Source organism: Chiloscyllium plagiosum, unplaced genomic scaffold, assembly GCF_037043375.1.
Source record: "Chiloscyllium plagiosum isolate Xiang-an unplaced genomic scaffold, Cpla_swu_hap1 HiC_scaffold_2, whole genome shotgun sequence".
Classification (NCBI taxonomy): Eukaryota; Metazoa; Chordata; class Chondrichthyes; order Orectolobiformes; family Hemiscylliidae; genus Chiloscyllium; species Chiloscyllium plagiosum.
In genome coordinates this window covers 112,496,086-112,523,914 of record NW_028270140.1, presented here as the reverse complement: position 1 = coordinate 112,523,914, position 27,829 = coordinate 112,496,086, and the positions used below count along the sequence as shown (strand labels likewise).

General features: G+C 39.5%; 1 protein-coding gene across 5 annotated transcripts in view; it reads left to right on the top strand.

Annotated features, from left to right (window-relative positions):
• The window catches only part of xrcc4 (X-ray repair complementing 4), a 386,273-nt gene that overhangs the window by 160,677 nt on the left and 197,767 nt on the right, over positions 1-27,829 (top strand). For 4 of the 5 annotated variants that reach the window (XM_043708485.2, XM_087999705.1, XM_043708491.2 and 1 more), the window contains 2 exons: positions 8,149-8,301; positions 9,958-10,085. In XM_043708485.2, coding sequence (XP_043564420.1) covers positions 8,149-8,301; positions 9,958-10,085 — 281 coding nt within the window. Of the gene's footprint in view, positions 1-8,148; positions 8,302-9,957; positions 10,086-18,331; positions 18,400-27,829 lie in introns of those variants that run through there. The other variant, XM_087999707.1, reaches the window with a different exon arrangement.

Genomic DNA, 27,829 nt, shown 5'->3' with positions numbered 1-27,829 from the left:
GCTGGAGGAGCTCCAGCTCAAAGCTGATGGACTGGAGGCTGAGCAACAAACACTATGACACATCTATGAGGGGAAAAAGTTACCCGGATGCTGTGTTTCAGGAGGCAATCACACCCCTTACATTGACAAGCTTGAATTCAGTCAGTTGCCAGGGACAGGAGGGTGTGACTATGAGCGAGGCAGTTAAAGGGATCCAGGATCCTCAACTCTTGAGCTTGCCTAACAGGTTTGAGATTTGTGCTTCTTGTATGGGTGAGAGGGGGGACTGCAGGGAGAATGAGCAAACTCACCACAGCACTGTGGTACAGGCAGCCATTCAAGAACAGGGAGAAAAGAGAGATGTAGTTGTAAATGAGGATAATATAGCCAGGGGAATAGACACTGTTCTCTGTGACGACATTCGAGAGTCCCAAAGGCTGTGTTGCCTGCGTGTGACCGGGTTAAGGACATCCCATTTAGGCTGCAGAGGAACTTGGATTGGTTATGGTGGTGGTGGTGGTGGTGGTGGTGGGAAGCATAGAATGTGGTGAGAATTAGTAGAAAGCTAGAGGATTGTGAAGTCTTTAAAAATCATCAGAGGACGGCTAAAAATACAATAGTTGTGTGTGTGTGTTTGGGGGGAGGTGTTCGGGACAGCGTGTGCAGGGGGGGGTGGTGGTGAGAAGATGAAATATGAAAGTAAGCTATCTTGTAATATAAAAGAAAATTTAAAGATTTTTTTTTAGATAGATTAACTGTAAGACAGAAGCAAGAATGGACATTAAACCGCTGGAAAATGAGACTGATGAAGTAGTAATGGGGACAAAGAAATAGCAGAGGAACTGAATTTGGGAAGACACGAGTACTATACTAAAACTTCAAAAGAGTTAGGGGGCAGAGGTGAGTGTGGTGGCCATCACTAAGGAGAAGAAGCTGGGGAAGCTGAAAAGTCTGAAGACGGATAAATCAGTCAGACTAGACGGACTACATCTCAGAGTTCTGAAGGCTGAGGAGACATTGGTGGTGATCTTCCAGGAATCATTGGAGTCAGAGAAGGGAACGAGGCAGAAAACTGGAAACTATAGACCAGTTAGCCTGACATTGGTTATTGGTAAGATTTTAGAGTCCATTACGTCAGATGAGATTGTGGAGTACTTGGAAAAATCTGACTGAGTCAACATGACTTTGCCAAAGGGATGTCTTGTCTGAAAAATTTGTTAGAATTCTTTGAGAAGGTAATGAGCAAGTTAGACAAAGGTAAGGTAGTGAACGTGATCTATTTGAATTTCCTGAAGGCCTTTGACAAGGTGCCATACTGCTAAATAAGATAAGAGCTTATGGTATTAAGGGCAAGGCACTGGCATAGATAGAGAATTGGCTGGCTAGCAGACGGCAGAGAGTAGGGATAAAGGACAGCAGTCAGTGACTAGTGGAGTTCTGCAGGGTTCTGGTGTTGGGACCACAACTATTTGCATTATACATTAATGACCTGAACAAAGGAACTGAGGGGATTGTTGATATTTTTATGGAAGATCCAAAGGGAGATGAGGGGCAGATAGTGTTGAGGAAACAGGGAGGCTACAGAAGAACTTGGAAAGGCTACGAGTATGGACAAAGAAATAACAGATGGAATGCAATGTGAGAAAATATGAGGTTGTGCACTTTGATAAGAAGAGTAGAGGAGTAGACTAATTGTCAAATGGTGAAAAACTTTGGAAATCTTCAGCGCAAAGGGACTCGAAGTCTTAGTTCATGATTCTCTTAAGGTTAACATGCAAGTTCTGTTGGCAGTTAAGGTACATGCAATGTTAGCATTCATTTCAAGATGGCTAGAATAGTTAGACACATCAGTAAGTAGTTTGGGCCCCATATTTAAAGAAGCATACGCTGGCCTTGGAAGGGTCCAGTAGAGATCTACGCGAAAGATTCTGGGGATGAAGGACTTGGCATATGAGGAGCAATTGTGGACTCTGAGTTTGTTCTCGGAGTTTAGAAGAATGAGGGGGCATCTTATTGAAACTTACAGAATAATGAGAAACCTGGATAGACTGGACATGGAGAAGATGTTTCCACTATCAAGAGAGATGAGGATCTGAGGGTGCAGCCTCAAAATGAAGTGATGAGCCTTGAGATCTGAGATATTGAGGATTGTTTCAACCAGCGGGTGCTAAATCTGTGGAACTTATTACTGAAGAAGGCTATGGAGGCTGAGTCATTGAGTGAATTTAAGGCAGGGATAGATATGTTGTTGATTAGTAAGGGGATCAAAGGTTGTGAAACATATCAGTCATTACCGAAGTGTAGAGCAGATTTTGAGCTACAGGTTTAGAGTAGAGCGACTGATTTTGCTTACCTGTTGTGTGTTTCCAGCAATTTCTGGTTTACTTCAGATTTCTAACATATAATGTTTTGCTTAGGTAATAGCTTTGGTAATGTAATAGATTGTACTTTCTAATTTGTAGAGCATTCTTTAGTCTAAAAATGTTTCTCTTTCTGAATAATGCTGTTTTGCTTAGTTATAATCCTCTTTAGATTGCGCACTAGGGTAATACTGTCACTATTACGAAAGTGGCATCTTCGCCTTTCGTACAGCTGTGAGAAAAGTTTTCCTCAACAAACTGAGAATTTCCTGCTTCAATCTGCCGAACATGCTGGACTCATCCTCCATGTCATGAAAAACAGACTGAGCTACTAACATGAGAAACATCACAACAGCCTTAAACCTTTAGATGCTGTAATAAATATTTCTGTGTCATACAAAGTTTGTTTTTATCTGTGATACTAATCAGATCAAAAAACTCTTTGGAGCCCATTCTTTGTTCAATATAATCGAATTGCATAAAGGAAAAGCATGACAGATCTTCAAAATCTGGAAACAGGAAGAAATATTTGGAAAAATTCATAAGATCAGACAGCATCTGCAGAGAGAATTAATGAATATTTCAGATCGATTTTTATCAGACCTGGGAAAAGTTAGAAATGTAATAGATTTTAGCAAGGGGACTGGTGGAGAGTGGGAAGAAAAACAAAAGAGAAGGTCTCTAATATATGAAAGGCCATTGGGGTTAACCAACAAAGTGAGTGTTAGTTCAAATGGAATAGTGTCAGGACCAAAAATAAACATGTCTTCGTATCATGAAAATGTAAGAATTATGCAGTGAGATTTATTTCAGTGCAAGAAATTAAATGGGCTAAAGTCCATATGAAACAATGCATATTGATCAATTATTAAGTATAAAATCCGTGATAGCAAATTACTTAACAGAATTCAGTTGTAAACTTGTGTATGTGACACAAAGATTACTTGCTGCCTTTGTAAATTGCAAAACAGCAGCTTTTGAATGGCTGAGACAAGGTTATGTTGTTGGTTTCCATCAATCAAAGATCTGTGATAACATTGGTGGTTTGGAGTTACATTTCTATTACAAATGGTTTATTTTGAAAATTTGTCTTTTGATAATGGTATAAAATCTGCAAACTGTTTGCATATGGCTGTTTTTCAAAGAACATCAAAACCATGTCTACTTTAACTGTAATATTTTTAATGCCCTTAGATAAACGTTAAACAAAAAGGATGACCTTGAATATCTGAAGTAAATCTAAAGTTATATTATGGAGTGATATAATGTAGGATAATTAGAAGAAACAGCTGGAGTCTCACAGTCATTTAAACCAATACTGCTCAGAAAGACCTTGGTAGTAATTGACAGTCTCTTCTTATTGGTTGATGAATTTATCAAAGGTTCTTCTTTTAATAAGTCAAATCATATTTTATGCTAGTAATTCCACCAGCTTTGGCTTAATCTGGTTATTAATGACTGCTTTAGTGTGGGAATGTTTTAATAATGTATTTTTATTCATTTATAAGTAAACATCTGTGGGTTGTAGGTTTTGGGTCAAAATTAGGCCAATCACTATGCAGGCCTTCATTTTACTACATCCAGCTTCACTGTGAGCATAATGAATTGTGCATTAGTTTGTAGATTGCAAAACATTATTAATCCTATTTTCAGGAGTAAATTAGTTTTAAAATATATTTTTGAAACAAATGTAATTATAACTTGTTTTAAAGGAAGGGAAGTAACTTTATTAATCAATGCCAAATGTTCAAAGTTGTCATATGGTCACTCTGATTTTAGTTGTTATTGTAGTAAAATTAAAGACTGAAGCTTAGTTTTCAGTACTGTTGATGAGTTAATTGCATACGAGTTACTCAAAGAACTTTAATTACAACAGCGCTGTTTTGTTTTGCTTATTTTATTATTTCTTTATGCTGTTTTTTCTGAAATGTTCCTGTAATTCTGTGCTCTACTACAAGAAAATGGTTAATTAATTATTTTCTGATGTCTGACGATCTATTAATAGAAATTGTGAGATATGGGGAGTGGGTAGGAAAATGGAGCTGAAATATGTTATGATCCCAGACCAGTGACCCAACTTTATGCTTTGATCACCAAATTATGTTCTGATCTCGTTAAGGACCAGGAACCTTTATTTTTAAAGTAGACAAAAGATGAGATTCACAAGCATTACTGAAAACATTTTTGAAAAAATAGCTTTTGAAAAAATAGCAATACTTTAGATACAAGTTGTACTATAGTAATATAATCCAGAGTACATGAACAATTTATTTATAACAATCAACATTAACATGTAAATCTGGATATTGTACTCCGACTGTGACTGAACATCCTTTTTTTTGCACATCAAATAGCAAATGCAGTCAAAACAGATGTCAAGTAATTCTCAGCAATTTTCCTCCCAAATGTTAATGACACAATGGATCATCAAATTTCATTAAAATTCACAAGGAATCACAATGCTTCGCTTTTGATGAACTGGCCTTGGCATTCCCCCACAAGAGTCATTCATCATGTACTGCCTCAACTTGTTGTTCTGCTCCTGTTTTGATCAATCATATTCCAATCCTGGTGTACACTCCAGTAAAACTGAACTCCAGTTATTGCTATCAGACATGATACCCAGCTTTGTACCGACAGCTAACTTCACCAAGCCAGCAGTGTCCTTCGGTTTTCGCCAAGTTCTAATATTGCTCAATTTAACAAGCAAGTACTGCTTGTTGCTTTTCACCCCTCACTGTCTCAGCTGTATTATTAATGCTCTTGGGCTTCTTTCAAGTGCCTTACAGCTTCTCCCAGCACAGAAACTGTGACCGTTACACCTTTTGCAGTTTCCCAGGACTACTTCTGAGTTCTGATTCCAACTCTTAACTGCTTAGTAATTTCTGAACTACTTCATTAATTCATTCTAACAATATAGAGCCATCCAATTTGTTTTTGGCTCTTTCAATGCATGACTGCTAAAAATCAGCACTCCTAACATGGAGTTGCAAGGATGCCTTCCTTGAAGAAGCTCTCTTCTTCCCTCTACAAGGATTTCAGTGAGTCCCTCACTCACTGCACACCCCAGGTCATCTCCTCTGCCCAGAAACTCTTCAGCCACGTTCTCAAACAGAGTCGCTACCACAGCCACATCTCCTTCCTCAGCACCTGCCTACGGAACCGACTGACCCCGCACGGACTCCGGACTACGTTCAGACCAACACAATTTGGACCCAACCAGGACAACCAGTATCCTTCCATATCTGCCACAACTTCACCTGCACCTCCACACACATCATTTACTGCATCCGCTGCACCCACTGTGGCCTCCTCTATATTGGGGAGACAGGCCGCCGACTTGCGGAGCGTTTCAGAGAACACCTCTGGGACACCTGGACCAACCAACCCAACCACCCTGTGGCTCAACACTTCAACTCCCCCTCCCACTCCACCAAGGACTTGCAGGTCCTTGGACTCCTCGATCACCAGCCCGTAGCAACACGATGGCTGGAGGAAGAGTGCCTCATCTTCCGCCTAGGAACCCTCCAACCACAAGGGATGAACTCAGATTTCTCCAGTTTCCTCATTTCCCCTCCCCCCACCTTGTCTCAGTCCCAACCCTTGAACTCAGCACCACCTTCCTAACCTGCAATCTTCTTCCTGACCTCTTTGTCCCCACCCCCACTCCGGCCTATCACCCTCACCTTAACCTCCTTCCACCTATCGCATTTCCAACGCCCCTCCTCAAGTCCCTCCTCCCTACCTTTTATCTTAGCCTGCTGGACACACTTCCCTCATTCCTGAAGAAGGGTTCATGCCCGAAACGTCGATTCTCCTGCTCCTTGGATGCTGCCTGACCTGCTGCGCTTTTCCAGCAACACATTTTCAGCTAACATGGAGTCTACCCCATCTCCGGTTCTGTCTCTCGCTCCAAATATCTGTGATCCTGGATCTGCTTTGCAGTGACCTCAGACGTAGCCTGAGTGACCTGTCAAAAATCTTGGAAAAAGCCCAATCTCTGTGGGAGAATGGAATTGAATGTTGGCATCTAACAAATCTAGTACCGAGTGTGCTCTGAATGTTGCACTTTAGAGAACCTTTGGTTTCTCTGCCACAGCAAATGCATTTCATGGTTCAGCAATGATCATATTGAATAGCGGAGCATGCTCGACTGGCCGTACGGTCTATTCCCTATCCTATTGCTTGTGTTCTTGCATATGTGCCTGTGTGTAGAGTAAGCTAGTGTGAAAGCAAAATACAGTCGTTGCTGGAAATAGAAAATATAAACTGAAATATTTGGAGTTACTCAGCAGGTCTGTCTACACCTGTAGATAGAAAAACAGTTTCAGAAAGTCTTTGAAAACCTTGGCTGATAATGACTGGAACTCAGTTGCAAAAGTCCTGCCCTCATTTCTGACAGGTTCTATTGTTGCTGGTTGGAGAAAGGAGGTCATGGTGAGATTCGCGCAGAAGAGAACCTTGAACTCTGCAGGGCAACTTGAACTTGGTGTTCAGTTCAAAAAGATACCATTGTGGCTGTTTTTCAAGGGCTTTGGCCTACAGTGTGGCAATCTCAGATACAAGTGGACTAGATACAAGTGCTGTTAAAGGAAGAACGTCCGTTTAAATGTCATGATCTGATATTTGTAAAATAACCCAATCTTTAAACTAAAGACAAAAACCGGCTGTGTTTGTTTAAAAAAAAGTCTACTGGATTGCTTTGATTGACAGACCAGCTGGTTATCTCATGCAGCATTGACATTTCCTTCACGGCTTTATTATGTCATCATGCAACCTTGGCTCAGTTTCAAAACTCACAATTATCTCAGCAGGAGTTCTGAATTCATAGATTATTAAAAGGCTGGTAGTTTATACCTGAGTTATGATTGGTATTTGTTCTTATAAGAGATTGACAACTTGGGATTTAAAAAGGTAAAATTGGTCTTAGTGAAGGGGAGTTTTTTTCTCTACCAAGTGTGTAGTTTAAGAACCTGCTGAGAGCTTTATTTCATCTCCACATGGATGTTAAGGTTTGTGCATAGATACTGGATGAGGTGACATGGGGATGTGGGGTTCATGGGTAGGGTATGAGTTTGCATTGAGTTGGAATAGAGGGTGTGAGGGGCTATGGGATATCCATGAGGGAATGAGTTGTCATTCAATGTCATGGAAGGTGCAGCGGTGGGGGGAGGGGAGGGGAGGGCAAGGCATTATGATGCGGAGCATCACTGGCATTGACTTACCATTTCATAGTATGCTGGAGATGGGCAGATGTTTGAGTTGGCATTGAGTTGACATAGATGCCCAGGAGTTTTTCCTAGTTGTTTATATTACAAACGAGGCAAAGTCCACCTCTGCAATCTTCCAGCCTTTGTCTTTTATGCCCAAATCTGTTCAACAGCTGCTTGCCTAGATTGTCTCACTTATGAAAATATAATCTTTGTAGTTTACCGAAGGTCATTGCAGATACCTTTGCCATTGTTCATAGGTGGAACATTTGCACCTTTTTCCCATAAATCAATGCCAGGTCCTCCCTAAGCTTTAGCAAACAGTCCACCCAAGCTTGTTGTCAGGCAGGTCATACGAGCTCCTTCAAATTAATTTACTTATGTCCTAAAACATCATAATCATGCCATGTTTATATTTGTGACAATAATGATTGACAGAACCAGAACATACATTGGTAGTGTAGAGATGAGCAATTTTAATATCGTTATGTACAGATATTCTGACAAAAAAAGGCCTGTATTTTAAATGTAAAAATATTATCTGGAGTATTATTTATTTTTCACGTTTTTATGCGCTTCTTGTCATGTATTCACCTTAGGTTGGAGAAATACGTAAAGGCTAAAGAAGAACTAGAGCAAGACCTCTATTCACGTTTCACTTTGGTACTAAATGAGAAAAAGGCCAAAATTCGAAATTTACGGGAGAATTTAAAGCGCTTTGATGAGCAAGTGGAATTCAAGAGTCAGAACAGGTATCTTTTAGCATTTGAGGTTTGCTGTAATTGCATGTAATTGCTCATTTAGTGGAGTAACAAGACTTTATGTGCCATACGTACATAGTTGCATTACAGCACAAACTTTTTATTTAATTGTAAATTATTTCCAGAATAACAAGAGACTAAATATAACTTTATTTAATTGTTTTCTTTTTTCCCTGTATTAGTAGTATGTTAACCTTGAATGATGTATGTCAGCCTTTAGATTAGATTCTCTACAGTGTGGAAACAGGCCCTTCAGCCCAACAAGTCAACACCGACCCTCTGAAGAGTAACCTACCCAGACCCATTTCCCTCTGACTAATGCACCTAATACTATGGACAATTTAGCTTGGCCAATTCACCTGACCTGCAGGTCTTTGTGGGAGGAAACTGGAACACCTGGAGGAAACCCACGCAGACACAGGGAGAACTAGGCTGGAATTGAACCTGGGACCCTGGTACTGTGAGGCAGCAGTGCTAACCACTGTGCTACCGTGCCGCCCTTACTAAGTTGCTTCTCTTACTCAACAGCACGTTGCTTATTAATAACTATAAAGCTAACTGACAGCTGTAAGAGGAATGAAATCCAGCAATCATTGTTATCATATCCCAAATAGTTAAAATAATTATTTTAGGAGGTTTTTTTGCAGTAAGGTACATATGTAGGTTAGTATAGTAATTTTTAATAAATTATTTTAGATAGATTTTAATTTTAAATGTTTGGTCATGACAATTCAGTATAAAGTACAGATAAATGTCCTATGACACCTAGTTCTTTAACTTTTCTGTCTTAAAGTAACTTGCAGTTCACCTACATCACTTATTTGGCCTTTAGGGCGATAATGTATTTGATCATAGAATCCCAAAAGAAGCAAGCCATTATGCCCATCAAGCTCACACTGACCCTCTGAACAGCATCCCACATGGACTCACACACCCCCACCACCACCCACCCCACCACCCCCATCCCCCCATTCCCCCCACCCCCTGTCTCTCAAAGCTGTTAGCCTGATCAGAGCACCAGCAATGTGGTAGTGCTGAAGATAGAGGTGGCCATCCTGAGATGCCACAGGGAGAAGTAGAGGCATCCTTGGTAACAAAGTCAATTTTATTTTATTGAGCTTGGCCCAAGTATATGGATTCTGCAGGGCCACCCTCCTGCAATAGCATCTACTCGGGTAGACGTTGTTTCCTGGAACCCCGTCTTAGTTGATGTGGAGCAAATGTAAGGAAGGCATCTACACCTCTCACAAAACCCACTGGGAGATGGCCAGTGTTTACTGATAATGTTACCCAGCCGGAAGAAGACATTGGGGGGCTCTCCTTCTGACACATTCCACTGTTACTTTCCGAGTTTCCACATTAGGTTATTACACATTCTGCCCTCAGATTAACATTGCAGGAGTAGCATTTTTTGTGTACATTGATCTGCTTTCTTTGAGCAAGTTAAAATTACTACAAAAAAAGTGACATGGTATTATTTATTGAAACTGATAGCTCAAAAAGGCTTTGGTCTACCATCGCATTGGACTTTGTTATATGTTGGTAATGAAGTACATCAACAAAGTACTTCGATTAGGGCACCACAAATTTTGAGAGCAATAATGAAGACTGTTAGTGAATGCTTTATTTGTGTGATTTTTGTTTTAGGAGTGTTGCTGCTACTAGCCAAGAAGTGTCAGTACCTGAGGAAAATTTTGATTGTAGCACTGATGAAGAAAGCAAAGGTCATACCTCTGAAAATAGAATCTGGTCTCAACCTTCCAGGCCAACCAAGGGTAAGGAAATGATAGCAGGGAAGACCAATTGTGAGTGAGATTAATTGGTTTTTAAATTAATAATTTGCTTGTGAATATAATTTCAATTCAAACATTTTTAACATGAATGTTAAGTGTGTAGTAATGTAATCAATGTTAAATTAAGTCAGTAAAAACAGAGGGGAGATACTGAAAAATAATCCTATAATAATTTTTGAGGCACTTTTATTTGGGTAGACTTACTTCCCTGGATTGTTGTATTATTTTCTGCAAGTCCTCTTTTTAGGCTGTAGCCATGACCTTTTTATTTATTAATTGGAAAAGCCATTCCTAGAAAATTGGTACAGTTTGAGAACTGTTGCTTTAAAAATATTTATCCTTCAGCGGGCATATGTATTATTAATTTAGAACCGACTCAAACTTTTCTAATGATGGTTTTACAATCTTGTATTCTAATGTGATGGCACTTTGACAGACAATCAGTTCTGATCGAACAAGAAATGTAAATTCACTTCCTTTTTCTCCTAAAAGAATAAACACAAAGGCAAACTTTGAAATATCCATTCATAAATTCAAGATATGTAATTTTATACCTAAGCAAATGCATGAATAATCGTACTATAGTTACTAACATGAATGTTTTTGAAACTTTGTATGTGAAGAGCATCGACAAATATCAAGACACCCCAGAAACTACCAATGAATGACTGAAACAGTGCAGAAAATGTCAATACGACTAAGATCTCAGCAGAAACCTGTAACCTTTCTTCCTAACTACGGCTTTTAAATGTTGCCAACTTTATTTACTAAAATAATGAAGCCTCAAGATTAAAACATAATTCTTATAATTTAAAACTCAACAAAGTAAATACTAAATATAATCTATCTTATACTCTAACATCCAAAATTAATGAGTAAAACATTAATTAACAGGCAATTTATGGTCAGAATATAAACAATGAATTGTACTTTAAATGACAGATAAACTAAGACAGATCTAACAAATTGGTTCATCAGTCCACTCAGATTTTAGTGATCACATTTCATTGCAAACTCTGTTTTTCATGTAAAGAATTTCAGCTCCTCCCATTCTTGAGGCTAGTCTGATCCTCAGATGACAGCAGCTCACAATGTACTCAGGTTCCATGCACAAGGTCCACACGGTACATTACACACATTGCAGAACCTGCTCACCTCAGTCTGGATGGGGTGGACCTACCAACATTATCTTGGAGCAACAGATACTGCTACAGCAATATGTTCTGTCTTTCTGGATTTGGACTCTGTATTCTTCAGTTTTTTTTTCAGTTTGCTTGTACTGTGTCTGTGGACTCATCAACTAAACCTACTGAGCTTGGACTGATCTGTGTCCTTTTACATAATTTAAACAGGTCACTTTGGCAGAAGCTTTAAGTTTATTTTTCTTCCTTTGTAAACTCAAAGAGACAGTTTCCTTTCTTTGTTTACTTGTTCTATTTCCCTTTCAGTTTGGGTTTCTGTTTATTTTCTATGTTAGTTAGAGTAAGTTGCCTTTAAAGTTATATTCCCTCACAATACAAAGGAATAGCTCAGCATTTTAGTAATTGAGCAACTACAGAATAAAATCTGATTGCTGATAGCAATTTACTCTCTGTGGGTTCACTGGAATCTCCTATTACTGCAGTTTGTAAAACTGTAATTTATTTAAATATGTGCATAAGACTATGTAGGCTATAAATACAGTAACAGGTAATTCAATATACTAAATCCATGAATTGCTTATGCTGTAGTTGTGCCTCCAAACATTTTTTTTTCTCATTTCAATCTATAATTGTAATGACATATTCCTTTCTCCCTCAATATCTTGTTCAGCATCCCCTTAAATGTATCAAAACTATTAGTTTGATCCACTCCCTATGATAACAAGTTTCAGATTCACATTACTTTTTAGACAAAGACTTTTTTTTTCTCCATTGGATTTTAGTGACTATCTTACTTTGATGGCCTCTGGATCTCCTCTTGCCCACAAGAGGAAAACTTCTCTCTGTATTCACTCAGTGAAATTTTACATAATTTTAAAGACTTGTGTAAAGTCACCCCATTTTTTAAAGAGAAAATTAATCCAGCCAGACAATTGCTTCCTGAAACAGATACACATATGTTCCTGGTATCAATCTTGCAAATCTTTTCTGCACCCTCTCGATTCCCTCAATATATTCTTTTTATAATATGGCATCCAGAACTGCATGCAACACACAATGTGTGGTCTAACTAAGGTTCAGTACAAGTTTAGAATGATTTCCTACTTTTCACTTCTGCCTTTCTAGTGCTTGGTTTGAACTTGTAGTGGTTGGTATATTTCAAGATTCATGTGTTTTTCGACCTCATGTAGACTTACTCCTTCCAAGTAATAATAAACCTCACTATTTGTCCTAACAAAATAAACTGCTATGCATTTATTGATATAAAACTCCATTTGCCAATTGTTTGCTCATTTTTGAAGTGTATTAATGTCTTTCTGTAACTTGCTGTCATTCTCCTCAGTATTGACTACCCTTTCTAATTTGGAGCCATCCACAAATTTTAAAATTGTTACAGATTCCAAATTTCAAATCATTAGTGTAAATTATGAACAGCTATGGTCCTCCCAATGATCCACAATCTCCCACTGTCCCATTGAATAACTGCCCATTACTAGTGTGCTCTAGTTCTAACTTGAAGTAAACTAGGAATCCACCATGTCACTCGCCCACGTTCTCTAATCTTATTCATTTATCTGTTAGGAAGGACAAAAATGTAGGCTTCTTGAAAATCCTGATAAATTACAGTTGCACCTCGATTTAGGAACTTAATCCGTTCCGGGACCCGGTTTGCGAACCGCAAACTTCGCGAACTGTATCAATTTTTCCAATTGTTTGAATAGCGTAAGAATGCTTGGACGGCTGTTCACAGCGCACCCGCCAAATGAGATCACGCGGGGCCCAAGAGCTTTTGCGTTCAACAAGCGCATAGCAAAGCAGAACAATGAAACCACGTGATCGCACACGGGTTTTTTGCGTTCGTACCTTCGCTCGTACCTTGAATTTCGTACGTACGTTGAAGCAAAATTTTACGTACAATCCTGTTCGTAAACCAATTTGTACGTGAACGGGGTCGTTCATAAGTCGAGGTGCTACTGTATGTCCACTACATTTGTTACCACCTCAAATAATATTTTAAATTTGATCAAACATTTTTTTTTCCTTTTGGGATGAATGCTGATTATTCATTATTAAATCTGTCATTTCTGGGTACGCTTCAATTTTCTCTATTATGTGGGACTGCAGTAGTTTTCTAATGTCAACATAACTGATGTGCAAGTTCCTGAATTTCTATGTCCTCCATCTTAAGTATAGCCATCCACCAGCTCACTGGTACTGAGTCCTTTTTTTCTAGAAAATGATTAAATGTACATCATAATGCCTGTTGTCTCTTACCTGAAATCATATTAAATCTTGAATGCAATTTGTTGTTTTATGCCATTGAGTGTTTCTGATCAGAATTTGTTCATATCATTGGACAGGATAGGATGTGAAATGTCATCTGATATTGATTTGGTGTTTGCTCGTTGATCAAGCAAGTCATGTTAGGAACTGAAGTCAATATAAACCACTAATTTTCAATTTTAAGAACTGGCAACATAGTTTACCTATCCTATGTGAAAGATTGTTGGTTTGATTTTGGGTTGGACGGAAGAATTTGTCCTATTTGAGTTTGATTGTATTTATTGCATATCTTTTTCATTTTAAATGCAGTTATCTAATTTTTCAACTTATTATTTATTGTCATGTCAGTATAGAATCATAGAGATGTACAGCACTGAAACAGACCCTTTGATCCAATTTTTTAATCTGACCAGATATCCTAAATTATTCTAGTCTGACTTGTCAGCATTTGGCCCATCATCTCTCTCTAAACCCTTCCTATTCATATACTAATCTACATGCCTTTTAAATGTGGTCACTGTATCAGACTCCACCACTTCCTATAGCAGCTCATTTCATACATGCACTACCCTCTGCATGAAAAAGGTTGCTCCTTAGGTCCTTTTTACATCCCCTCTCACTGTAAGCAAATGCCCTGAAGTTTTGGACTCCCCTACCCTAGGGAAAGAACCTTGACTATTCGTCCCATCTATGCCCCTCATGATCAATAAACTTTGATAAGGTCACCCCTCAGCCTCCGATTGCTCCAGCGAAAATAGCCCCAGCCTAATCAGCTCTCCTTACAGCTTAAACTGTCCAACCCTGGCAACATTCTTGTAATTTTGTTTTGAATCCTTTCAAGTTTCTTTCCTGATTACTTGTTGTATCTGCATACTGACCTGTAATTCACACAGATCATTCTGCCTCAGTGTTCTGCAATCTCTCACCATTGAGATTAATTTTTTTAATTCTTTCTGCCAAAATGGACAATTTCACTCTTTTCCACTTTTATTTCCATTAACCGTATCTTTGCCCACTCACTTAACCTATCTGTACCCCTTTGTAGGCTTGTTATAATTTATTCACAACTCACTTTCCTCCCAAGTTAAAAATCACACAACACTAGGTTATAGTCCAATGGGTTTATTTGGAAGCACTAGCTTTTGGAGCACTGCTGCTGCTTCAGGTGGTTGTGGGGTATAACATTGTACAAAATAAACCTGTTGGACTATAAACTGGTGTTGTGAGATTTTTGACTTTGTACACTCCAGTCCAACACCGGCACCTCCAAATCATCCCTTTCCTACCTATATTTTTGACATCAGCAAATTTAGCTACAATACTTCATTGTCTTCATCCAAATCATTTATTTTAAATTTTGAAGGATTGAAGACTTCACACTGACCCCTGTGGCATGCCAATAGTGACATCCTGACAACCATTAAAATACCCACTTATTCTATTCAGTTGTACTAGGTTCTTGGTTGTGAGCGTGCTTACACTACGTTGATTATTGTAATTCAACGATGTGGCTAACCACCTTCTCAAATGTCATCGTAGAGAGATAACAAATGCTGGACTTAGGAGCAATGCTCGTGTCCTATGAAGGATTTTTTTTAAAAGATAGTTTTGTCTTTGTTTGTAAAGAATCAGCATTTCCTTTTGTTTAAGTGTCTTAAGGAGATCATGTTGAATGTGTGACCTTGTGCGTGGATGATGGTAGCAAAGTTGATATAGTCTACACGGACTCCAGTAAGGTTTTCACAAGGTATCTCATGGAGACTAATTGTGAAAGTAAGAGCCCTTCGCATCCTGGGCAATTTGGCTAATTGGATTAGTTTCGGGGGCATAGGCTGAAGGCTGACTTTGTGAAAAAAAAAGCCTGTGTCCAGTGACATACTGCAGTGTTGCTCTGGTTCAATTGCAGTTTGTGGTGTGCACTAATGGTTGAGATACGAATGTAGGAGTTTTATCAGTAAGTTCGCAAATTACACAAAAGTTAATGGTGTGGTAAATACTGAGGAGGAAATCTTTCGACGACGGATACTACAACAAGCTTGTCAGATGGGCAGAACAGTGGCAAATGGATTTTAATTCTAAAGTGTGAAGTGACACATTTTAGGCAAACAAACAAGGCAATAGAATACTGAGGATCGGGTAACCTGAGTGTGCATCAACATGGACTCTTGAAGACATTAGGGCAGCTAGATAAGGTGGCTAAGAAGGCATATGGGGCAATTGCTATTATTAGTCAAGGCATTGAGTACAAGAGAAAAGAGGTTATGATGGAGCTGTCTATAACATTAGGCTGCAGCTGACATATTGTGTGCAGTTCTGGTCACCACATTTTAGGATGGCTGTGATTACAGTGGACAGAGTGCAAATGAGGTTCACCAAAATGTTGCCTTGGCTGCAGCATTTCAGCTATGAAGAGACTACATAGGCCAGGGTTGCCTACCTTAGAATAGGGGGGCACAAGTTGGGTCAATACAAGTGAATGTTTCCCTTTAGTAGAAGGATCTAAACCAGGGGGCATAAAGTTAAGAAGAGGTGTGAGAAGGAATTTTCCACCTTTTAGGATGTTTAGTATCTGGAACTGACCTGAAAGAGTGACAGAGACTAACCATTACAGCATCTAAGAAGTATTTAGGTGGAGTCATAGAGATGTACAGTGCAGAAACAGACCCTTCAGTCAAACTTGTCCATGTGACCAGATATCTTAAATTAATCTAGTCCCATTTGCCAGCATTTGGCTCAATCCCTCCAAATGCTTCCTATTTATATAATCATCCAGACACCTTTTGAATGTTGTAATTGAACCAGCCTCCACCAGGTCCTCTGGTACTCATTCCATACACACACCACCCTGTGTGTGAAAGAGTTGCTCCTTAGGTTCCTTTTATATCTTTCCCTATCACCTTAAACCTATGCTTCTGGTTTTGGACTCCACCACCCCTTGACTATTCACCTCATGGTTTTATAAACCTCTATAAGGTTACCCCTCAGCCTTCGATGCTCCAGGGAAAACAGCCCCAGCCTAATCAGCCCCTCCATATGGCTCAAACTCTCCAACATCCTTGTAAATCTTTTCTGAAGCCTTTCAAGTTTCACAACATCCTTCTTATAGCAGGGAGATCAGAATTGAACACCATATTCCAAAAGTGGCCTAACCAATGAGCATTCCAGAGCATCCAAGGATATGAGCCAAGTGCTGAAAATGGGATTGAAGTAGATAGGTATTTGATGACCCTCTTGGATACAAGGAACCTCTTTTCATACGAGGGATTTCAGGGACCTCTTTTTGTACTATATTAGTCACTGTGAATCTATACTACTCTGCGCACATTGGCATGTTTCTCCAAATGGAATTTGAAATTTAATTAGATAGTTATCTATCTGAGTTTAGTTAAATTTTTGTCCACAGATGTCTTTTTGACAACTTGACATGGCAGACAGAAAAACTAACAAATATCAGTTAATTGCTGTCCTGTTGTAAAACTTAGTGTTTAAAATGTTTTTTCTTGCTTGTTGAATACAGTTGTTGGATTCTAAAGAATACTTTCTGTCGAGGTCCTGTTGAAGCTGGCCACCTGGAACATTATTTACTTGGCCTTTAACCAATGTTATCCTCCTTACCTAAAAGGAAAGATTCATGTTAGATTATAATTCTTTGAGCATTAGTCATACGCTTGTAGCAATTTGAAAGTGTCATTTGTGATGGCACATATTATTAGGCTGCATAATCATGCAGAAAGAGAGAGAACACTGCAGCTGAATCCAGTCATTTCTTGTTCTGTTATTTACACGTACACTTTTTTTTAGCAGGAGGGAATGATGGGAATTAGGAGGAGCAACCTTGACTGATTTTTCCCTTCCTATAGAATGTATAGTTTACCCAACTTGAGATTTGAATCCTCTGGTGCAAATGCCTCGGTCCACACTGTGTAGTGCCAGTTATCTACAAGCCGGAAATCCCAATACAGAATAGAAAAACTGCTTGCACCATGCAAAAAAGCATTGAACCCTGTAATTTTTTTGTTCCAACAGATTTTTAAACATAATGCCAGCTGAGCTGCTTGTATATAAGCTCAAAAGCTTTTGTGTTTGCTATTTTGGAATTATTTGATAAATAGCTTCTTGCTTAATTAGACACTATTATTAATCATCTTTTCCAGTATGACCTTTTAAAGAGAAAGTTCATCCATTGGTTTCATATATAGAAAATCAGGAGTGATTTCCTGCTTGTTGGCAATTAAGATTCTTTACGCCATCATTTACGTTAAGTACCTTCAATTACCACCCAGCTTGGAAGGATGCACTTTCCATTAGCAACAGCTTTACTTTGTTTGCTGTAAATTTGGACACCAAATCCACATTTAGTTGTGATAAGCTCAGTCTAGCACCTTAACGAGAGGAAATGAACCTCTTGACCCCTATAAACCAGCAGGAAGATGATAATGCAAAGTGCTGATAGCACAGAAAATAGTGAATGTAATAGTTTACTTCTCATTTTGGAAGAGTTAATGAGTTTCTAAAAAGTAATATATATTTCATGGAGGCTATAAAATAAATATATTTGACACATATAGTCCAGTCTGTTTTCTCATCCAACTATCCCTTGCTGCCTTCTCGACTCTCTTATACTTGGTAATCATACACAAATTTGCACTAAGATAGTATGCTTCCAGAACAATGGTAATTACATTTTAAAAAGAATTTCATTGGCCATGAAGTGCTTTGAATCTTCAAATGTGTATATTCTGCCTGCCTTGCTTTCTTTCTCTTTACTATTTCTGTATTTTCTTTTTGCTGCAACTTATTCAGCCTGGTGCAGTCATTACAGAGAAAATATCCTCAGGTGCTTCAACAAGAGGTAAGAAACAAATGCTGAACCGTGAGAGGAGTGACCAAATTTTAGGACCAGGAGTTTGTTTTATGGAGAGCCTTTGATGGAGAGATGGAATAAAATGAGGCATAGGCGGCATTGGAAGGGAGAGGTGGATGGCCAGGCAGGAAAGCAATAGCAGAATCGGGCTTGAATAAAGTGTGATGATCAGAGAAAGCACATCTGTCCTGGACATGTAATCTCAGATTGTAAATGTCTGCATATTGTGGCTTCAATGGCATCGGTATCAATAAAGGGGACTGATTCTGCCCATTGCTTTAGCAAAATAACCTGTTAATTTATTGTTCTAATTTAGTTTATTGTTCAAACATCAAGAATTCATATCACTAAGTTGGCCTATGTTGCATCAACGAAAGGTACTTTGGTCCTTTCTTCTGTGCCAATTGATTCAAATATTTATATCTAATCAGAAGTCAGCTTTAACAGGAAGAATCTTGTAATGGCACTTTGGCCTGACGAACTGGTTCCATGTTTCAGGCTGTCTTTGGGCACCATTCCCAATTTATCATCTGAACCTTCAACCTTTCAGGCCACTGTCTGATTATCCAGGTTCTAGTTGTATTATTATTTGGTAGGCTTTCTGACCCAGTGATCCAAAGTGGATCATTCAGACTGTGTAATTGGGTTTGACAAAAGTTTAAAAACTAAATTTTGGATTTCCGTCAGTTTACCAATTTTTACTTTTAGAGTTAATTAAATGAATTGAAGCCAGATAGAGAAAATACATTAAAGACTGGATGAAGCTGACTCAACCTCTACCACACAGAAGCGGGACACAAACAGATCCTCGACAGTCGTTCCCACATAATTTTGTGTCCTTATCAAGTTGAGGAAGGAGGTGATCATTTTATTTTTACAGTCTTGAGAGCATGATGGTTTCTATCCTGTTATTCCGACTGAGCTGAAGTGATGTCATACAGCAAGACAGAAAATCAGAAGAACTGTGAGGCAATGCCTGTGACTTCTATAACATAAGTATGGTGTCAGCTTTCAACTTTTCTTGGAAAGTTTTTGCATTGGATTGCATATGCCCATACCCTGACTCTTCCTGATGCTTAGGAGATCAGTATACTTCTGGAGGATTTTTTTTTAGGCTTGGGAAGCCACCCAACAGACCAGTTTCAAAGAAAACACAAAATGCAAGGACATAAGCCATAAGACTAACAGCTTTTTGCTCATGTTAATAAATATTAAAACTCTGGAAGAAACTTTGGTTTCTAAAGGGTCAGCTCAAACTGGTGAACAATTTGACTCATAAGAAACAAAATAAAATACTTTTTTCAGAATTGAAAAATCCATGTCTCCAATTTACTAGTGGGCTGGACTTTTCTCCAGCTCAAAGTAATGTTACAACATGGCGGTGAATCCTTCTCTTAATTAAACCAAGCACCCTTAAAAGCTCACCTCACCTCGTAATCTGTTCAAATATGAGTGATAGAGAACTCCCAAATTCCATTATTTACAGGAAATAATATCAATTCATTCTTTAACTCTAAAAGTGAATATGAAAGAACAACAATGGGATGGCACATTGGCTCAGTGGTTAGCACTGCTGCCTCACAGCGCCAGGGACCTGGGTTCAAGTCCAGCCTTGGGCGACTATCAGTGTGGAGTTTGTATATTCTCCCTGTCTGCATGGGTTTCCCCCGAGTGCTCTGGTTTCCTCCCATAATTCAAAGATGTGTAGGTTAGGTAAATTGTCCATAGTGTTCAGGCATGTGTAGGCTAGGTGCATTAGTCAGGAGTAGATATAGGGTAGGGGAACAGGTCTGAGTGCATTACTTTTCGGAGGGTCGGTGTGGACTTGTTGGGCCTGTTTCCACACTACAGGGATTCTAATTCCAAAACACTATTCACAGCTCTCAGCCCCCTTTCTCTTAACTGCTTATTATCTGCCGCCTTATCTATAATGATATACTGTTCCAATAAATCACTTATTAAAATTACATCAGCTTAATTTCAACACCATACAGCGGCTATCATCTATGGTGCTTTTCTTCTTCCAGCTGAAAATCTCCCTGGGTCGTCATCTTTTACTGTGAAGATGTTTCATATGAAAATGTCCGTTTTATAAAGAGTGTTTCAAATGGCAGTTGCTCTGTCTGATTTTTAAATTGCCTGTCTTTTTTATACGCCCAACATCGGATTGTCTTATTGGTTCGATATTGGCAAAACAATAAATTCAAATTCGATTGGGTTTTAGTATTCTGGGGCATAATTTAAACTGATTAGTTAAATTCAAATTGTTGTCAAACTTAGGTATCTATTTCACAGCTAAGTGTTACATATTTTCAGTGTTCAGTGTACACTCTGAGACTGAGATGGGCGGCACGGTGGCACAGTGGTTAGCACTGCTGCCTCACAGCGCCGGAGACCCGGATTCAATTCCCGACTCAAGCGACAGACTGTGTGGAGTTTGCACGTTCTCCCCGTGTCTGCGTGGGTTTCCTCCGGGTGCTCCGGTTTCCTCCCACAGTCCAAAGATGTGCAGGTCAGGTGAATTGGCCATGCTAAATTGCCCATAGTGTTAGGTAAGGGGTAAATGTAGGGGTATGGGTGGGTTGCGCTTCGGCGGGGCGGTGTGGACTTGTTGGGCCGAAGGGCCTGTTTCCACACTGTAATGTAATCTAATCTAATCTAAAATCTAATCTAATCTAATCTAATCTAATCTAATCTAATGCTAGTTAGTCATATGACAGGTGCCTGCAAGCTCTCAGTGCAAAACAACATTCACCCTCTCTTAAATGCACAGTACATGCCCTTCAGCTTCATAAAAGTAACACAGAGGAGATGAAGATTGGTCAGCTGGATCTTTGAACATTCATTGCCCTTGCCACTGAAGAAGTGGATTTCCTTCCTTTATATGACAGTCAGTGAATATACATGACATTGCAGCCTAGATTCTTGCATGACTTCCCTCCCTCCTAATACTGCCACCAGCAGGACAGGGTTGGTGGGACCACAGCTTTGGTTTGCTGTAAAGAAAAGAGGTCCAATATTGCACTACCTTCTCTTTCAAAGCAATCACCTCCTCTTCCTGGATAGTTTGTTCTCAGAGATCTTTAATGCAATTTGAAAAAAATAAATTCAGAAATTTTTATCCCTTAAGTTCTGGTGTTGCTTTCTGGAAACAGTGGGCTCCTCTTGGTGCCAAATTGAATTGAATAAATAATCAGTCCAAACCACAAAAAAATTGATCGGATAACACAGCGAACAGAAGACCCATTCTAACTTCATTCCCACCACACCCCAGCAGCAAAAACACCTCCGAAGAAGAATTCAACATGATCTTTCTGACACTTTCAGTATCTTAATTGTACATTATTCAACTTTATGTCAGCATTCATGCTAGTTCAACAGTGTGGCATTGTGTCCTGATAGAGAACTGCGTATTTATTTCACCAAAAGATTGCAGTAAGATGGTCTACACTAAGCATGCTGTTTTCATCATTTTGTTTGACACTTTGGCCATAAGGCTCAAGAACCAATCTGCGGACAAAATGAAACTGCTGATGCAGTGTTATTATTGTGTGACCAATGTTTAATTATAGTATTTTTCCTTGGTATTATTAAAGTATTATTTCATATGTTATACCATAGTGGAGGCACATTGCTGTTTCTTTGATGCATAATGCAGAATGTTAACTTTCTACCTTTCTTCAGTCCCGATGAAAGGTCATCAAGTCTCTCATGCTGCTGTCTCTCCATGGATGTTACCTGACCTGCTCAGTTTTTCTGACTTTTCTGTTTTTCTTTACTATAATGCGTGGTAACATTCACTTGCAGTCTCTGAAACATTTATGCGTATTGGTATTAGATATACTGCATACATATGTGAAACTCCTTCAGGCTGCCTTGTAGTAAAACCAAAAAATGCTTGAATTTTTGAATGAATGAGACAGTATTTGTGAATGTTTGATAGACTGTTAACTGGAAAAATTAGCTATTACTTAACACACAGCTGTTGCCTGCCCTGCTGAGTATTTGTAACTTTTTCTGTATTTCACATTTCCAACAACTGTTTGGTTTTCTCACTGTCTTGAACATGAATATATTTGGGGCAGTCATTGCAAGTTAAAAAAGTCCCCAAATAATTCACCAGATTTTCTGGACAGTATAAAATTTGAATGAACAATTAATTGTGCTAAATAGACTTCATTTTATGTTATTATCATGTCACTATGATAACTTTTCATCTACAGACTTCATTATCCGACTTGCTGCAAAGCCAGCTACACCTTGCTGAAGTGTGGGTTGCTATCAGGCAGTCCAATACACTCACTTCACAGTAGCTGATGTCAAAGCTAATCTTTTTCAAGTAGGTTTTCAGGGTTCTTTAAAACATTTCTCTGGCTGTTTTATAATTTTTGACCAACTATGCTTTGACAGTAGCAAGCATGCCTCAAGAGGTAGGTTTGTGGCATTCCACCACAATGGCTAGCACAGGGCATAGCTCACTTTCAAGAACTGAATTGAAATGAATTGAATTGAATTTATTGTTACGTGTACCGAGGCACAGTGAAAAGCTTTGTCTTGCGAGTAATACAGGCAGATCAGAGTTAAGTAGCGTAGATAAGTAAATAAAAGGCAAACAGCAAAAAAAACAAAAACACAGGTACAGGCAAATGTTAAGAGTTTGGGCGTCCATTCAGTATTCTAGTCGCGTGGAAACTGTTTCGAAACCGACGAGAGCATGTGATCAGGCTTCTGTACCTTCTCCCTGATGGTAGAGGTTGTAGAAAAGCATTGCCAGGGTGGGATGGATCTTTGAGAATGCTGGCAGCTTTTCCATGACAGCGGGCCTGGTAGACGGATTCTATAGATGGGAAGTTGGCCTTTGTGATTATCTGGGCTGAGTTCACCACTCTCTGTAACCGTCTGCGATCTTGAATGGTAGGGGGGACATGAGTAACATCCAGCCAAAAGTCAATAATGAGTTCCTTGGTTTTGCCAGCATTGAGAGCTAGATTGTTCTCAGTGCACCATTTTTCCAAGTCTTCCATCTCCTGTCTGTAGTCTGTTTTGTTGCAATCTGAGATTTGACTGACTATGGTGGTGTCATCAGCGAACTTGTAAATGGCATTAGTCTGGTATTTGGCGACACAGTCATGGGTATACAGTGGCATGAAATTAAGACCGAAGAGAATCGTACAATCTCTATAATGCAGGTGGAGGCCATTCAGCCCATTGAGTCTGCACTGACCCTCCAAAGAGCATCCTATCCCCATAACCCCACATTTACCATGGCTAACTCACCTAGCCGACACAACATGGGGTAATTTAGCATGGTCAATCCCCCTCATCAGTATATATTTGGACTGTGAGAGAAAACTTGACCACCTGAAGGAAACTTACACAGACACAGAGAGAACGTGCAAACTCCACACAGACAGTCACCCAAGCTGAAATTGAACCTGAGTCCCTGGTGCTGTGAGGCAGCATTGCTAACCATTGAGCCACTGTGCTGCCCCAGTCAGGGCAAAAACTCCTTAACCATGGACTGATTATCTGATTAACCTTGACTAACCACTGAATGTCAATGTTCACATGGTCTTTTCTCGTTTCATAAGACAGAAGAACAGAAGTTGATCATTTGGTCCATTGATGAGATAATGACTGATCTGATTACCCTCCACTCTGCTTTTCTGCCTATTCCTTTTAACCCATGATTTCCTGATTGATTATAAATCTGTATATCCCAGCTTTGAATATACCTAATAACCCAGCCTTGGGCTGAAATAAAGAATTCCACAGATTCACTACCCTCTTGGAGAAGAAATTGCTTAACTGGGAAACCCCCTTGCTATCAGATTATTATCTCTCGTCTTAGTTTCTTGCCAAGGGAAAACAACCTCTCAGCACCAATTCTGTCAAGAATGTTAAGAATCTTATAAAGTTTGATAAGGTTTTGTTTCATTCTTCTAAATTGAAGTCAGTGCAACCTATTCAACCTCTCTAAGTAAGAAACTTCCTCCATATCTAAAATCAACCTCATGAATCTTTGCTGGACTTAATGGTTATTGCATTTGTTTCTTCCCCTCCTTTTGCCCCTAGATTATTAGTATTTTTGGAATGGTATTCATGTGTTGTTCTGTGAGACTAATTAAAACTGTCTATTCGAATTCTCTACTATTTCCTGTTCATTTGTAATTTTTCCATCACTGGATATAGGTCTCGCAGCTGGGCCAGAATTTAGTACCAGTCCCTACTTACCTTTGAGAAGATGGTGGCCAGCTGCCTTCTTGAACTGTTCAATCCATCTAGCATAGGGATACTTACAATGCCATTAAGGAGGGCATTCAAGGATTTTGACTCAATGACACTGAAGGATCAGTGATTTATTTCCAAGTCAGGATGGTGAGTGATTTTGAGGGAAGCTTGCTGGTGATTGCATTCCCTTGTATCTGCTGCCCTTGTCCTTCTTACTGCGAGTGTTTGGGAAGGTGCTATCTAAGGTCTCTGGTGAATTTCTGCACTACATCTTGTTGATGGTATACACTGTTGTTATTGAGTATTAGTGATGGAGGGACTGAATGTTTGTGGATGTAATAGTTGCTGCTTTGTCAATATCAAGCTTCTTGAGCATTGTTGGAACTGTACACATCCAGGTAAGTGGGCGATATTCCATCACACTCCTAACATGCCGTGGATAGGCTTTGGGGAGTCAGGAGGTGATGTACTCGCTGCAAGATTCTTGGCTTCTGACCTGCTCTTGTAGCTACAGTACTTACGTGATTAGTCCAGTTCAGTTTATGGTCAGTGGTAGACCCAATCATGTTGGTAGTGGGGAATTCAATGAAGGTGGGAACGTTGAATGTCAAGCGATGATTAGATTCCCTATTTTTTTGAAACGGTCATCGCCTGGCAGGAATTTGTCACTTGTCAGCCCAAGTCTGGTTATCATCCAGGTCTTGTTGCATTTAGACATGGACTACTTCAGCATCTGAGGAGTTACAAATATTGCTGTTCATTACCAATGAACATTCCCACTTCTGACCTTATGGTGAAAGGAAGCAAGGTATCTCACTAGGTCTCCATTCACAATGCCCATCGACAGTAGAAGAAAACTGGGAGAAAGTGAGGACAGCAGATGCTGGAGATCAGAGTCAAAGAGTGTGGTGCTGGAAAGACACAGCAGGTCAGGCAGCATCCGAGGAGCAGGAGAATCGACGTTTCGGGCAAAAGCCCTTCATCAGGAATGAGGCTTGTGAGCCGAGGGGGTGGCGAGAGAAATGGGAGGAGGGTGGGGCTGGGGTGAAGGTAGCTGAGAGTGCAATAGGTATATGAATGGGGGTAATGGTGATAGGTGGAAGACAAGGTTGGAGCGGATAGGTGGAAAGGAAGATGAACAGGTAGGGCTGGTCATGAGGGCGGTGCCAAGTTGTAAGGTTGAATCTGGGATAAGGTGGGGACAGGGGAAATGAGGAATCTGGTGAAATCCACATTGATGCCATGTGGCTGGAGGGTCCCAAGGCAGAAGATGAGACATTCTTTCGCCAGGCATCGGGTGGTTAAGGTTTGGCGATGGAGGTGGCCCAGGATCTGCATGTCCTTGGTGGAGTTGGAGGACGAGTAGAAGAACATTGGCCAGTGGAAAATCTTGGTCAACATTTGCTCTTCCCAGTCAAGTTGAATACTTAGGCTATCAGTAATCAATCATCAATTTAAAATCTCCTAACAACACTATGGATCATGGACCATATCTCAGTGCCAGAGACTGATTTTTTCAGGCAGCTGAGTGGGCAGACCTTGGCTGGCTATGTTAAGAAGAATGGAATTTTTTGAGGGAAGATTCCCTTAGAGTATTCTGGGATGCAGCGCAGAGCCAGTGTTTAATGAGAAAGCCAGAGAAATAGACTGAGTTGAAAAATTTAAATTCCTGGTAAGCCTGTGATTTAGACGAATTAGCATAACACTTGACTTCATGAGTTGTTTTCTTTTTGTTAAAGCATTTTTGTCAGAGCACTACAAATTTATTTGCTTCATTGCGTTTTCAAATAAGGAGGATTTATCTATTCATGAATAATTCATCAGAAGTAGAGGGAATAACTTATCGGCCAGTGACCACTTCATGAATCTCAAATTCATTTTAACAAATCGTGCATCAATGCGACAGCCAATAAATCTATACAGACTGGAGAATTGTAGTTCTTTTTCCCTCTATACAGGTGACTGAAGCTGAGCATGTCAGCTCCCTGCTGAATTTATGAGATGCAATGGAGTCAATATAGACATGCTTAGCACAAAGCCTCAATTTTACCTTAGAGGAGAAAGTGAGGTCTGCAGATGCTGGAGATCAGAGCTGAAAATGTGTTGCTGGAAAAGCGCAGCAGGTCAGGCAGCATCCAGGGAACAGGAGAATCGACGTTTCGGGCATAAGCCTTCTTCATTCCCGAAGAAGGGCTTATGCCCGAAACGTCGATTCTCCTGTTCCCTGGATGCTGCCTGACCTGCGCTTTTCCAGCAACACATTTTCACCTCAATTTTATCTTAGGTAACATGGTATAAATTTTTGACCAATTAAACAATTGCAATTGTGGTCAAATTAATCCCTGTTTGTAAAGTGCAATCTCTTTATTATGATGGTTCATAATATATTATTATTTGAGAAATTGGGTACTAAAGTGAAGGAACTTTAGTTTTTGGCTGTGAGCTCACTCTTTTTAACAAGGTGTGAAAGTAATTTTAACCATTAAACCTTTCCTCATATGACTACCTGCCCATTCCAGGTATTCATCCAGTAAACTTTCCCTGAATTGCCTCAAACACATTTACATTCATCCTTGAATAGGATGACCAATACTGTTCACAGTATTCCAGACATAGTCTAATCCAGAATCTGGTTTCCAGCATCTGCAGTCATTGTTTTTACCATAGTCTCATCAGTGCCCTGCATTGTTGAAACGTAACCTCCCTACTTCTGTCTTCAATTCCTCTTGTGATAAATGATAACATGATTTGCCTGCATTCTAAATTTGTGCAATCCATGCAAGCTAACACCTGGGTCCCTCTGCAGTTGAGAGTGCTACATCTCTCACCATTTAAATAATGTGCTTCTTTATTCTTCCTTCAAAGTTGGACAAATTCAAATATTCTTACATTATACTCCATTTAGCACATCTTTGCCAACTCACTTTATCTATCAGTATCTTTTTGTACCCTCCTTGTATCCTCGTGACAACTTACTTTTCGACCTACCTTCGTGTCATCATTCCTTTATCCTTCAATTCCTTTATCTAAGGCATTTGTATAAATTGTACAGAGTTCTAGTGCTGATCCATGTGGGGCAACAATCATTGCATCTTGCCAATCTGGAAAAGATCCATTTACATGTAAACTCTGATTCCTCTTATCCAGCCATTCTTTTAGCAATGCCAGTATGCTGCTATTTATACCATGAACTTTTATTTTCTGTA